The following is a 14671-nucleotide window of genomic DNA, read 5'->3' as shown; positions in this document are numbered from 1 at the left end:
AGGCATCCTGATCAGATGCCCAAGCCACCTCATCTGACTCCTCTTCTCTGAGCCCCTTCCGGATGACTGAGCTTCTCACCCTATCTTTAAGGGAAAGCCCAGACTCCATATGGAGGAAACTCATTTCAGCCGCTTGTATTCGCGATCTCGTTCTTTCGGTCACTACCCATAGCTCATGACCATAGGTGAGGGTAGGAACGTAGATCAACTGGTAAATTGAGAGCTTTGCCTTGCGGCTCAGCTCCATTTTCACCACGACAGACCGATGCAGAGTCCGCATCACTGCGGATGCCGCACCAATCCGCCTATCGATCTCCCGCTCTATTCTTCCCTCACTCGTGAACAAGATCCTGAGATACTTGAACTCCTCCACTTGGGGCAGGATCCTGTTTTACCAGCTTCATAGTCTTGTATGATTTTTATTTTCATTTCAAGGTTGATAGCTTTCCTTCGTTTCTTAACAATTTCTCCAGATGATGCCATACTTTTTTTTTTTTGTCGACATCTGTACTATTTTGGGGTTACAAATATGTAAAACAAAACGAGGTTACACAGTGACTGCTTGTAGGAATGAAACTGACTGAAAAAGCGCATAGCAAGCCTATAGTACGCTCAGTGCGCATGTCACCATTCGCCACTGACTGACACTCAAGCTGAGAAAGGGGATTCCCCGAATTGCAGGTCGAAACTCGATTGGTCGTAAGTGCGAGTGGTTGTTAAGCAAATAGGTCGTAAAGTGAGGAGTACCTGTAGTGCATACTCACCCAAAATTTCATGTTGTTCCTTTTGTGCTGTATCTGCTTCTGTTTGTACTCCATAATGCAGTATGTCAAAGATTTGACTTTGTACCATACTGTTCTTCTGTTGCATTTTTATAAGTGATTTATCAAAGTCGTAGTAGAACCCAGTTGATGCCATGTGAAATAGTGACATGTGAAACAGTTACTTGGGAACTGAGGATTTTTTTGGTAGGCATTCCAGTTTAGGAGAATATTTTTGGACTAGACAAGCCATGAATGGTCAGATTTTTAGATGAGAGCTTTTATGATTGTAGAGAATAAATGAGTAATTTTTATGTTTAAAATGTAACACTGGATCTCTAGTATATAGAGGAAGTTTAAAATGTAGGGATGCACCGATACCACTTTTTTGGAAAACGAGTACGAGTACTTGCATTTCAGTATTCGCCGATACCGAGTACTTGCCGATACCGAGTACTTAATAAAAACATGATTTAAATTTACAGGTAACAGCTTTAGTCATATAATTTAACAAAAAAAACAAGAAACTCTCGTCTATCCACTGGGAGGTTAGGCTAATTAGCGACACGGGGCTAACACTGCTTGTCCAAATATCCGTGGTGAAACTAAACGCAGAGGAGGCTTGCAGTAGGCTGTGGATATGTTTTTTCACGGAGTCGTGTAGTTTAGGCAGCTCCGTGTCAGTCATGTAGCGGCGGCTTGGGACATCATATCTGGGCTCCAGAACATGGAGGAGACGCAGGAATCCCACATTTTCTACCTCCGAGAGTGGCTGGTCACTCAATGCAATGTACTCGATAATTGCGTGTGTTATTTTCACAGCACGTGGATTGTCTCTGGACATTTTCTCTCGTCTTGCAAGAGTTTGCTGCAGCGTGGGTTGTGTTGGTTTAGAAGCGTGGGTAAACTCTTTGTACTCGTTGTCGTGTTGGGATTTTAGGTGCTTGATTAAATTACTTGTGTTAAATGCGCTACCTTTTGAGCCTCCTCTGGACAATTTCGCTGAGCACAATTTGCAGTCTGCCTTTGTTTTGTCGTCTTCATTCACTTTGAAATAGTTCCACACGGCTGACATGTCTCGCCTCGCCTTCTCCCCGCTCTGAGCTGCAGCCGGGGTCTGGGGGCGGGCACTCGGCGCCTGTGATTAACCCCTTACACGCCGCTCAAACATAGACATTTCTCAGACCGTGGTATCAGTCCCCGGTATCGGGGGACTTTTAACGAGTACGAATACTTTAGAAAATGTGGTATCGAGGCCGATACCAGATACCTGTTTCGGTATCGGTGCATCCCTATTAAAATGTAATATAGCATCTCTAATAATTATAGGAAATTTTAAAATGGCCAAAGTAGAAGTATGTTTTGGGAAAAAAAAAATAAAAATAAAAAAAATGGTAACAAGCCAGAGCTTCAGCTTGTATTCAGAATAGAGTCCACACTGATAAATGAGAACTTCAATATTTTTGATTTATTAACACAAATTAATTTCTGTTCATGGAGTTTAATTATCAACAAAAGATTAAAATGTGATGGAGATTTTACCAGTTCTTTACTGAGGGTATGTCTTTAATTGATTTGTTTATCAGAGAATAACAATGTTGTCAAAATGTGTGTGTGTGTGTGTGTGTAAAAATCTGAATATGTTGTGTGTGTGTATATATAAACGTGTATCTCTTTTGCTACTGCAGGATCCATTTTCATCTGTTTATTTTTTAATTTTCAGGATTTTTATAACTGGCCTGATGAATCCTTTGAGGAAATGGACAGTACACTGGCTGTACAACAGGTAAAAGTACTGGTTGTAATGTTACTGTAATTTTTACTAAAATTAAAGAAATATCTTTGCATTTTGCAGGAGAACATATTGCATATGATGATTCATCAGTAGGCAATTATGAGCATCTGTATCAATAATAGAAACTTGAATTAAAAACTTTCTCTAAGTATTGTGACAGGGCTTTTGGTGGGTAGAAGTGTCAGGCATACCTTTGTGAACCTTTTCAAAGTGAGTAGTAGAAATTTATTGTTTGTTGAACATCCCAGACATTCAGCTTTCCGTGAACCTGTCTGAACTGGAATCACTGGCTTTAACGACTTCACCACGTCCACAACATCTGATCCTTTTAGATGACAGACATGCTATCAGTAATTCTGGAATTCACACTATAGCTTTCTGGACTATTGCATAGGTAAACAAAGATGGCAATATGTTAAGTTATTTTTAGTTTGGTACGATTTAAATTGTCTATTGTGAAGAACCTCTAGAAGTTGGTCAGTGCTTCTCTCGTGACTTTCACCTGAAGTCCACTTAAAGTTCAAATGACTTCAGTCTGTAGACATTTGTTTATATTGTGTCTTTACATACTGTGGTGCATCTTCAGCCTTTGGAATTGCAGGAATATGTATAAAACAGTGCTTGATAAATAGGTGATTGTGCCTAATGATTCAGAACACTCAAGAAATAAACAGAATATTTTGTAATGTTATCATAATTAAATTTTTAATCGTGATTTTTTTCATTGCCTTGCTTCCCCCCCTGGTATTTGCTCAGAAAAGCTATTGAACTGTTGTACAGGTTGATTAGTAGCTATTCTTATCACACCCAGTGGGTATTGGGGAGAGATGAATAAAACGTAAAAAGAGAAGCAACTGCAAAAATCATTACTGTTTGCTGTGATCTGAGGAACCTTGTCTACATCCCATTTCCAAAAGGAATTAAAGTAAATACAAAGATGACATAATCATAATTGTTAAAAAAGCTTACTTTCAGAGTTCCTTTCAGCTGTCCAATATCAAGAACGTTCCGAATTCAACCCCATTGCTGTCACTAATAAACATCCCACGAGCAGAAGCTATATCTTTATGTATAGATGTTGCAAAAAAATGCCACTCTCCAAAGCCCTAGGTAGAAGGATTGAGAAAGTGCTCCCTTCAGTAATAACACAAGACTAAACTGGATTTATTAAAAGTAGAGATACGACGTGCATAGATGGTCTACCCTGCATCTTACTTTAGCTGTTCCTATTTCAAAATATCCTCATATACATTAACAAATCTTTTTAAGACATTAGATTCAATCATAACCTCATTTATTTGGAATTCGAAAAATCCACACATTTAAAAGGTTACCCTACAACGACCTGAATCAGAAGGTGGCATGGCTCTACCTAATTTTCAGTTTTATTACTGGGCGGCAAACATACAAGCTATAAAAACCTGGACACAAATAGATGAACACACACTGGCTTGGTCCGCAATAGAAATTAAATCCTGCAGCACTTCTTTATATTCCTTGCTTTGTACAACAGTAAATACAAAGTATCATCAGTATACTAACAACCCAGTTCTCCTTCATTCACTCAGAATATGCAACCAATGTAGAAAGCACTTTAAGTTAGCGAATATTTTATCTGTGGAACCTCTACATGATAACCACCTTTTTCCACCCTCTCGAACATACAGTTTTTAATGTTTGGAAAACATATGGGATTAAATCATTTAGAGATTTGTATATAGATAATGTCTTTGCATCCTATGAACAGTTATCCTCCAAATTTAATCTCCCATCAACACAATTTTCAAATTAGAAACTTTGTTAAATGAAATCTGCCCAATTTTCCTCACCTCCTACCTATTTCTATTCCAGAAGAGAGATTGATCAGACTTGGGGACTCAAGACAGCATCTCTTTAATATATAAAAACATTTTAAAGTCCCTTTCTTTTAAAGATCCCAGAGCACAGTGGAGTGGGCAGCCATGCACAGAATTCACTCTAGCTCCGTATGTCCAAAACATTCAATTATTCAACATAAAAATTTTTATTGAACCCATCTATCTCGTTTGAAATTGTCCAGAATGTTTCCAGGGTAAGATCCAACCTACGAACGCTGCAGTCGAGCCCCAGCTTCACTGGGCCACATGTTTTGGGCATCTACCAAATTAATATTCTTCTGGACGAAAATTTTTAAATGCCTCTCAGACAGCCTTGCTGTCACAATCCCTCCTAATCCATTAACGGCTGTGGTTGGTGTACTCCCAGATTTGCTAAAGTGGAGAAGGACAAACAAACTGTAATTGCCTTTACTTCACTACTAGCATGTAGACTTATCTTGCTAAACTGGAATAATCCTAACTCGTCTCTTATAAGTCAGTGGGTAACTGATGTTCTATACTATTTGAAAATGGAAAAAATCAAATTCTCACTTAAAGGATCTGTACAAAACTTTTTTTAAAACCAGGCAGGACCTAATCAATAACATTTTAGAATAAGCATTTATATTGTGGGAAAAGACTCTTCTCTCTTTACTACTCTTTAACAGTTTTGCTCTGGTTGTTGGCCTTCCTATCTTTCTTGTGGGTGGGGGTTGATTTGATTTTAGTTTTGTTAAGTTAGACTTGATTGTATGGAATGTTACATGCTTTTAACAAATTTTAATTAAAAAAATAAAAAAAATCCTTTCAGCTGTCCGATATCAAGGATGTTTGTCAGATATAATTAATGTTCTGCTATTTATTTTCTATAGTACATTCAACAGAACATTCGCTCAGATTGTTCGAACATTGATAAGATCTTAGAACCACCAGAAGGACAGGATGAGGGTGTGTGGAAATACGAGCATCTCAGGTATTTATAAAGTTTGTGTGTGTGTGTATAATGTAATTTCTGTTAACTTCACATAATCTACAGTTAGTAGATTATGTGTGTATAGTGAATTTAGAAGCAATTTGGACCCCTTCACTTTCTTTTCATTTTCTTTTCACTTTATTATGTTGTAGATTTAATTTTAAATGGATACATTTTTGTCATTTTTGTCCCTCAGTATAAACTAAATAACTTGTATTGATAAAATGAAAACGTTTTCAGAAAGGTTTGAAAACTTATGAAAAATCTATAACTGACATCTCTCACTTTTAAGTTTTCAGACCTTTTGCTGTGACACTCTAAATTGTGATCAGGTGCACCCTGTTTTCTTTAATTATCCTTGATGTCTCTAGAAATTGATTGGAGTCCACTTGGTGCAAATTAATATGATTGGACATTGTTTAGAAAGACACACATACCAGTGTATATATCTTCTTCTTCTTGTTCTTTCGGCTGCTCCCATTAGGGGTTGCCACAGCGGATCATCTTTTTCCATATCATTCTGTCCTCTGCATCTTGCATCTGCATCAATTCACACTGTATGTTTTGGCAAATTAAACCTTGAAACCCAAGGATCTCTCTGTAGACCTCTGCAATATTGTGGTGTGGTATGAGTCAGGGAACGCAATTAAACCATTTCTTAAGCAATGAGTTTTCCCAGGAGCACAGTGGCCTCAAAATATGTGAAATGGAAGGAGTTTGTGACCACCAGGACTATTACTAGAGTTTGCTATCTGACCAAACTGAGTAACTGGGCAAGAAGGGCCAATGTTAAGGGATGTGACCAAGATCCCATTGCTTACTCTAACAGAGCTTCAGGAGTACTTTGTTGAGATGTGAAAACCTGTTGGAATGATGACCATATCAGCAGCACTCCATCAATCAGGTGTTTATGGTAGGGTGGCTACATGGAAGCTTCTCGAGTAAAAGGCATTTAAAGGCCGTGGAGAGTATGAATAAAAAGATTCTCTGGTCTGATGAGACAAAGGTTTAACTCTTAGGTCAGAACGCCAACCCATATGTGGGGCAAGGAATAGATACTACTCATCACCTGCCTAATATCATCCCTAAGGTGAAACATGATGGTGGCAGCATCATGCTAGTGGGGTGTTTCTCGGCAGTAGGGACAGGGAGACTAGTCAGAATTAAGAAAGGGATGAATGTAGCCTGTGGACGAAAAGAGTGCAGACTGACAGCAGGCGGGTGATATTTTGTTAGTTCTCTTTTATTTCACATTAGGAGTCACAGGAAGTAAAGATTCAGAGAGCACAGTCTATCGCCGCAGGGCTCGTCTGAACCCTGAACGACAGCTTGGGGGGAGCTTATATACCCCTTCGTCTCATGATTAGTGAGACAGAAAAATATCCTTATTATCACAATTTTAAAGTTAGGCAATATATCTGAGCTAAGCATTATCTATGTCCCCAAGACTGATCACAGGACAGACGCCTTGCACTTGCAGCCTGCAGTCTTATGACCCTGAGTCATTCACTTTGAGGAAGTTAACAAAAAAGGCAGTTTAAATCATGTAGAAACCATTTTCCTGAGCCCTTGGGTAACACAATTTTGTTAGTTCATAAATCAAGTTTTCTTACTGGCAGGGTTACAAGCATTGTTATGAAACTTAGTTACCAAACACATAGGGTACGTGGTGATGAGGAGAACATTCTTCTTCTACAAGCCAAATACAGATAGGTCTTTGAAGAAAACCTGCCCCAGCGTGTATGCAGACTAGAGCAATTATGGGGTGTTGTGTGTAGAATTCTGAGGAAAAAAATGAATTTAATCCATTTTGGAATAAGGCTGTAACGTAACAAAATGTGGAAAAAGTGATGTGCTGTGAATACTTTCCGGATGCACTGTATATTTCCTGTACAAAATCTGGAGAGACATAGATTGTAAATTTACAGATGCTTTCCATCCTATCAAACTAAGCTGAGAGGATCTGACAGGAAGAATGGGATAAACTACCTAAACCCAGCTCTGCAGACCTTTTAGAGACATGCCCAAGAAGGTTCTCAGGTGTTGCAAAAGGGGCTTATACTGTACAAGGTACTGAGTTGAGGGACTGAATACCTCTGTGAGTGAGAGATTAGTTTTTGTTTTTTGGAGAAGTGTATTTAGGATTGAAGCCAGAAAGCACTTCTTTTTACAAAGAGTTGTGGGAACCTGGAACAAACTATCAATACAGATAGTTAAAACAGAAACCTTAACAACCATTAAGAAGTAGATGGATGAGATATTGGGAGAGCTTAGCAAATAAGCTTGATGTACTGAATGGTCACCTCTTATTTGTCAAACTGTAATATTCTCATACATTTGCTAGCCTTTCTGGAGACATGTTTTCTCTTTGTTATTAATGGGTTATTGTATGTATATTAATGGGCAAAATAGCAAGTTTTATCCATTAAAAATTTAATCTACAATACAATCAAGTGTACAGAAAGTGAAGAGGTCAGAGTACTTTCTGAATACACGATGGAACAGAACCCTCATAATACATAACTCATTCTTGAGAATGTTACCTTATTATATGATTTAATACCTTTTATTACTATTTATGGTCATTTTATATTATGTCTGTTTCTTATTTTGAAGTTTGTTCTGTATTTTATTTTAATCAGTTTATCCTTTTTCAGACAGTTCTGCCTTGAGCTCAATGGACTTGCTGTTAAATTACAGGTAAGTCATTGGGTATAAAACATTGTAATAAAAGAAAATCTCTGTAGGCTTGTAGGTATTTTTTATAGATGTGTCAGATTCCAAAAAGCATTGTGTACAAAAAACCTTTGAAGGAGTTCTGTAGGAAAAAGTGATTTGGGATTCCTTTAGGGTGGTGTTACTGTCTGCCTGAATGTGAAATAGTTAGTCTGTGTTGTAGGCCTATTTGGTATTTCACATTAAAGATTAAATTCTGACTGACATAGAATAAATAACAGAACATATCATACTTCATAATATATATATATATGTTATTTGTGTACTTGCTAAAGAAGGTTTGTTTTATCAAATACACTTATCAGCCACAGCATTAAAACCACTGACAGGAGGAGTGAATTACATTGATTATCTCTTTAAAATGATGCCTGGTAAGGGTTGGGATATATTAGACCGCAAATAAACAACCAGTTCATGAAGGTGATGTGTTGGAAGTAGGAAAAATGGGCAGGTGCAAGGATCTGCATGACTTTGACAAGGGCCTAACTGTGATGGCTAGACGATTGGATCAGAGCATCGCCAAAATGGCAGGTCTTGTCAGGTGTTCCCTGTATGCAGTGGTTAAAACCTACCAAAAATGGTTCAAGGAAGGACATCTGGTGACCGGGTCACAGGTGCAGAAGACTCCCTGATTCTCCTGGGGAGCGAAGGCCATCCCATCTGTTCTGATCCAGCAAAAGAGCCACTGTAGTACAAATTGCTGAAAAACTCAATGTTGGCCATGAGAAAAAGGTATTGGCACACACAGTGCTTCGCAAGTAGCTGTGTAGTGTGAGACTGGTCAGAGTGCCCATGCTAAACCCGCTCCACCACTGAAAGTGCCTTCAGTGGGCATGTGGGCATCAGAATTGGACAATGGGGCAATTTTTTTTGATTATGTGAACAGTTTGGTACAGGTATGTCGTTTACCTGGGGAAGAAATGGAAGAAGGATGCATTGTGGGAAGAAACAATGTTTTGCTGAGAAACCTTGGGTGCTGGCTTTGATGTGGATGTTACTTTGACACATACCACCTACCTAAAGATTGTTGATGACCGTGCATACAGCTTCATGGCAGTGGTATCCCCTGATGGCAGTAGCATCTTTCAAGGTTTTGACTTGGCCCCCACATTGCCCAGATCGCAGTTCAATTGAGCCTCTGTGGGAGGTGCTGCTAAAGTGTTTGTGCCAGATAAGACAAGACTCCTTCAGATGTCTTATGGTGTCCATGTCTCGATCTTGGGGACCTACACAATAACTGGGCAGGTGGTTTTAATGAATGCTGTGTATGTTAGAATATGACCATGTCTTTTTTTGCCACACTAAATGATACAAATGCAGTACAGCATTTTTCTGAACAGTGTGAATTATGTGTAATACAATCCATGTAGTATTAGCTCACAGCCTTACTTGATCCTCTCATTTTACTTTATCCATGGCTTATTTTTAAGGATGCCTCTATTAAATGGACATCTTAGAAACATCTTCAGAAAGAGTTCATTTTTCCCAGTCTGGTAAACAAGCATGGATAAATGTTTTTAGAAAGAGCTAGTTTCTGTTTCCCAGATGTATGTAATTTAACTTTTTTGTTTAATCTTTTTTTATTTTTATCAACCCCCCCATCTAGGGAGAGTGTCATCCTGACACATGTACACAGATGACAGCAACTGAACAGTGGATTTTTCTCTGTGCTGCTCACAAAACTCCTAAAGAGGTGAAACACTATCTTATATTTGTAATTTTGATAAATTTTAAATTCGCTATGTTTTGCATATATGTATTAAATTTTAAATTAACTTTTTTCCTTTGGCATAAATTTACCTCTGTGTATAAAATTAAGAGGTGTTTTGAAATACCTAATAGTGTTTTTTTTGTTTTTTTTTTCTTTCATGCTGTGCAATAAGAATTATTGATTGAGCTCTAGGTAATTGTTCTGTTTAAAAGAATTTGTGGGATTTTCAACACACTTATAAGTAATAGCTATTATCAGAAAAGAAAACAAAATTCTGTATTTTCAATCCTTGGAATTCTACTTTGTTATAACACCTTTATGTTCATCTCCTTTGGTTATGCTGTATGTAATGTTCAAATATTAGAAGTCTGTTGTTACATTTGTCATTTTAAGCCTGCACTCTGCAGTTCTGTACTCCACTAAACAGTGAGATATAAACCAGGGTGTCTCTCTGGTTTTATAGATAGATAGATAGATAGATATGGACTGGAACTTGTGTCTGCCTGTCTGTGTTGGGTTAGGGTGGCTGTACACACCCCAGTGGTCCACAGTGTATATAAAAAAACATGTTTTATTTGAAACTTGTGATGTTTCTATATCAGTTACTAATGCTATTTAGAATTTACTCCATCCTATATTTTGCTTCAAAGTATAATCCTTATTTAATTTTAGGTGCAGTATTCCACTACTGAAGTGTTAAAATAGGATTACAGTGTGTCATTTCCTGAAGGGCCGCAATGTCTGCGCAGTTTCATTTATAGACTGTAATTGGTACTCGGTTGTTGATTGCAATGGAACATAATTTTGTGTCTTAAAGGATAAATTTGAAATTTTTCAAGTTGGAAGTTATTTCATCAAAATTACAGTATAAAATTTTTCCACATGAAATTGCATTCAAAAGTGAAGCATGTTTTACACATTAAAAAAAAAAAAAAAAAAAAAACTAAGTGGCCCACACATGCATTTAATAATGGAGCACATGAATACTGGAGTCCTGTCATTAAAAGTCTTAAAACTTAACAAATACATCTAGTTTTCAAGCCAAAAATATTGAGTGTTGCTAAGCATGTTGAGATTGTACATATATTGCAAACAGTGTTATGGACATCATTTTAATAAGGGGGGGAAAAAAGCAAACCATTGTTGTGAGATTGTTATTTTAAAAGGAGACTGGTTGGGCTCCTGATTTTGTCAGGTTTGTTGTCTTCTGCGGTATCGTTTCAGCCCCAGGGTGATTGTCCCCACTGCAGCCTGTGAAATGGGGAGGAGGTACTTGTCCTTAGGGGTGTGAATTCACCTTGGGAAGTCCTCGCAGAGGGGTCTTACTATTATTATTGTATGTTGTTTCCCAGATGTGGATTGCTACTTAGTAACTGGAAAAGTCACATGATTGGTGACATTCTTTTACTATATGGAAGCTTTTTTTCGTTATTTTTGCAAAGATCACTCCAATTGTTGATGGATTAACCATGCATACATGTTTCAGTGAGGAGACAATATTGAGCTTGTGCATAGCACGTAACCAAGTGACTAGAACTGAACAGATGTTACTGGCATCCATCCATCCATTTGCCTAACCCATCTTTCCAGGGAAGGGCCACAGGGTAGCTAGAGCCTGTCCTGGTAAGCTTTGGACACAAGGCAAGAACAGTCCCTGGGCAGGACACCAGTCAATTTCAAGGCAAACAGATACTGCTTTACTAACAAAAGTCCACCTAATGTGCATGTGTTTGGACCACGTGAAACCCCAGTCTCCTTCAATGACTGACAGCAGAGATACACTGTGCCACTCAATAATAATAATCGTCCATCCATCTTCCTGACCCTCATTTCCAGGACATAGTCATGGGGCAACTAGAGCCTACCCCAAACAATCATAGAGAAAAAGGTGGGAACAACACCTGGATAACCATAATGTTCTAGGGTTCTAATAATAATAATGATAATATCATCATAATTGTCCTCAATATCTTTCGTCCATTAATCTGTGTTTTTTCTCCTCTGTTGGCTTAATAATAAAAATAATAATGAAAATAAGCCACTCCTCTTCTTGACCCTTTATCTAGGATAGGGGCACAAGGCAGCAAGCATTGGAAGCAAAGCAGAAACAATCCCCGAGCAGGGCAAGCAAACACAATCACAGGTCACTTTGTAAGTTCAGTACAGATGTTTTAACATTGGCAGAGTAGGCTGTCATTCCTGCCTCACAGAGTCTGGTTCTGTATAGTATGTGTGTTCTCCCTGTGCATTTATGGATTGATTGGGACCAGTGTTAGTGAATTTACTCACTCCAGATCATTGTGCCCAGTTCCTTTATTATCATATTGTCCAGGTGTTCGGCAGCAGCACCATACCTTACATAGGTCTAGACCATCAGTTGTAGACTTTTTTTTTTTTTTTGATTATATATGCACGACACCCACCATTAAAAAGTTGGCTTGGCTCTTTCAGAAATCTAAGTCTTTTAATAAAAATAGAATGTAATCATTTTAAATTCAGATTTATTATTTGTTCAAAGTACACTGAAACTTGTGCCCTTCTCACTGTGCTGTCACTCGCTATGTAGCTGCGTCTTTTCTAGATTCCCAAAGTTGACCAGCTACTGAGTAGGCAAGGCAGGATCCAGCATAAGTCAAATTCGTAACAACAAAATCTCTCAAGTCCAAAAAAAATTGCTTTAAAATCTTTAGTGAAAATTTAAAAAGCAACAAAACACAAAAATTAAGAAACCATGTATTATACATGCAGAATAAAAGGCAAAAAGGGAATAAAAATATCTCCTCTGTTTCACTACAATCTTACCCTTCTCTGTTTTACTTTCTATGCTACAAAATATCCTTACCTCAGGAAAACAGGACCAAAAATCTGTTATGAAATAGTTTTTTGTAGTTTAGTTTTGGTGGCCTGGCATTTTAACATTTTTCGTAGGCTTCAGGGATTCTAGTGTTAATGGATTGTTTCTTTTACCTTTGGACCCGTGTACCATTCATTGAAAACTACAAGAATCTACAAGGTATTTTTAAAATTTATAAAAAAAATTCTTCACTTTAGAACATAATTTTAAGTGTCTAATGCATACCATGATTGTGTAGAAATAACTTTAACTTAAAAACAACCAAACATATCCTTTTAATTTTAGTTCAGTTAAGATTTAGCGCTTTGAGTACTGAGAAAAGCGCTATATAAATGTAATGAATTATTATTATTATTAAGATTAGGATTTTGATCTATTAAGTGCTTCTTAGACTCAACACTCCTCTCCACACTCTCGTGTGTACAGACGTCCTGTTTGTTGACTACTTTCATGTCCAGTGGTATTCATTTGACAATAAGACAGAATTGCACGCATTTTGCACTTTATGAGAATACGACTGGATAACTTGACATGTGGATTAAGCTGCCTGAGTAACATGAGATTTGCCAATCCCCCACAAGGACTTTTGATTCATTTGCTGTTGTATTGGTCACCATAGGCTCCCCTTCTATCAGAAATACCTTAATTCTCCATGAAAATGTGAAATTATTTTTTTTTCTTGGACATCAGTACAAATCACATGGGATAAATAACATATTTGTATAAGGGGGAGTCAAGCTAAAGATAGAAAATGGAATTTACTAGAAAATGGTACAAACCTTAACAAAACTGATCATGTAGTCTCCACCCATCTAAATGGACTTGTGCCACCTGCCTGAAATTGCCTGGATTCCAACAGAATAAAAGGTTTTGTCTTGTCCTTGCCACCACTCGTACACTGCTTTCTTCACAGCATCATCTCTTGAATTGACAACCACCCAGATGTTTTTTTTAGCAGTCCAAAAAGGTGGAAATCACACGGTGCCAAATCTGGCGAATAAGGCATAATGTGGCAATACCTCAAACTTCAGTTTCCCAGACATGGTGTTCTTAGCAGTGTGTCATTATTTTTCAGCAAAAGGACTCCTTGAGACAGCAGTCCCTGCTGCTTGGGTCGAACAGCAGGCTTCACATTGGTCTCCAGCAAGTCGCAGTAACTTGCACTAGTGACCGTAGTACCCCTTGACATGTAGTGTTTGACAGTAACTCGGGTGCACGAGTGGTTGCAAAGTCAAGACAAAACCTATTCTGCTGGAATCTAGGCACTTCCAGGCATTGAGAAGGGTGGAGACTACACTGAGAAATGATATGATCAGTTGTGTTAAGGTTTATCCCATTTTTTAACTTTTGCTCAACTCCTCGTATATCATTTTTGGGTAGAGTCTTCCTTTAAGATTATATATTGGTCATTTGTTACACTTGAATTAATATTTGTCACACAAAAATTCTAGATGGGACTTTTCAGATGTTTTGGCAATATATAGTGGTTCTGTTTAATATGTTTAAAAACTCATTCATGTTCTTCTGAACATTTGGTTTCTTACAGTGTCCAGCAATTGACTACACTAGACACACGTTAGATGGAGCTGCCTGTCTATTAAATAGCAACAAATACTTTCCAAGCAGGTGAGTATCTGTTTGTAAAAGAGAGGCAGATAAGTTGGGATGTCTGAAATTTTAGGTTCTTGCAGTATTGGGGAAACACTGCATTTTGTAATTTATGTGAGAATGTACTTGTTTTAAAAGAAAATGGATTTCTGGTGTAGAATGAGGTTAGGCTTAAGTAAATTTTCTATGCATTAAGACAAATTTTGTGTATAGCTAAAAAAAAAAAAATCACTTGACATTGTAAATTGGCTGAAGTACTGGAGGCAGTAGAGTACCCTGTAATGGATTGGTGTCCTATCCTAGGTTGAGGCCTCCTTCTGTGTATCCTGCCAAGATACGTGGTGGCTTCCCGTTAGACTGTGTTGGAGTAAATGGTT

The 14671-nt window shown here is 37.8% G+C and overlaps 1 protein-coding gene across 2 annotated transcripts in view; it reads left to right on the top strand.

Moving 5' to 3' along the window:
• Positions 1–14671, top strand: part of LOC114656192 (MOB-like protein phocein) — a 54151-nt gene that overhangs the window by 29793 nt on the left and 9687 nt on the right. For both annotated transcript variants that reach the window (XM_028807650.2, XM_028807646.2), the window contains 5 exons: positions 2485–2547; positions 5285–5385; positions 8043–8085; positions 9728–9814; positions 14233–14312. In XM_028807650.2, coding sequence (XP_028663483.1) covers positions 2485–2547; positions 5285–5385; positions 8043–8085; positions 9728–9814; positions 14233–14312 — 374 coding nt within the window. The remainder of the gene's footprint in view (positions 1–2484; positions 2548–5284; positions 5386–8042; positions 8086–9727; positions 9815–14232; positions 14313–14671) is intronic.

Source organism: Erpetoichthys calabaricus, chromosome 8 (genome assembly GCF_900747795.2).
Source record: "Erpetoichthys calabaricus chromosome 8, fErpCal1.3, whole genome shotgun sequence".
Lineage (NCBI taxonomy): Eukaryota > Metazoa > Chordata > Cladistia > Polypteriformes > Polypteridae > Erpetoichthys > Erpetoichthys calabaricus.
Note: the sequence above shows the minus strand (reverse complement) of the source record. Positions and strands in the feature narration are given on the sequence as shown.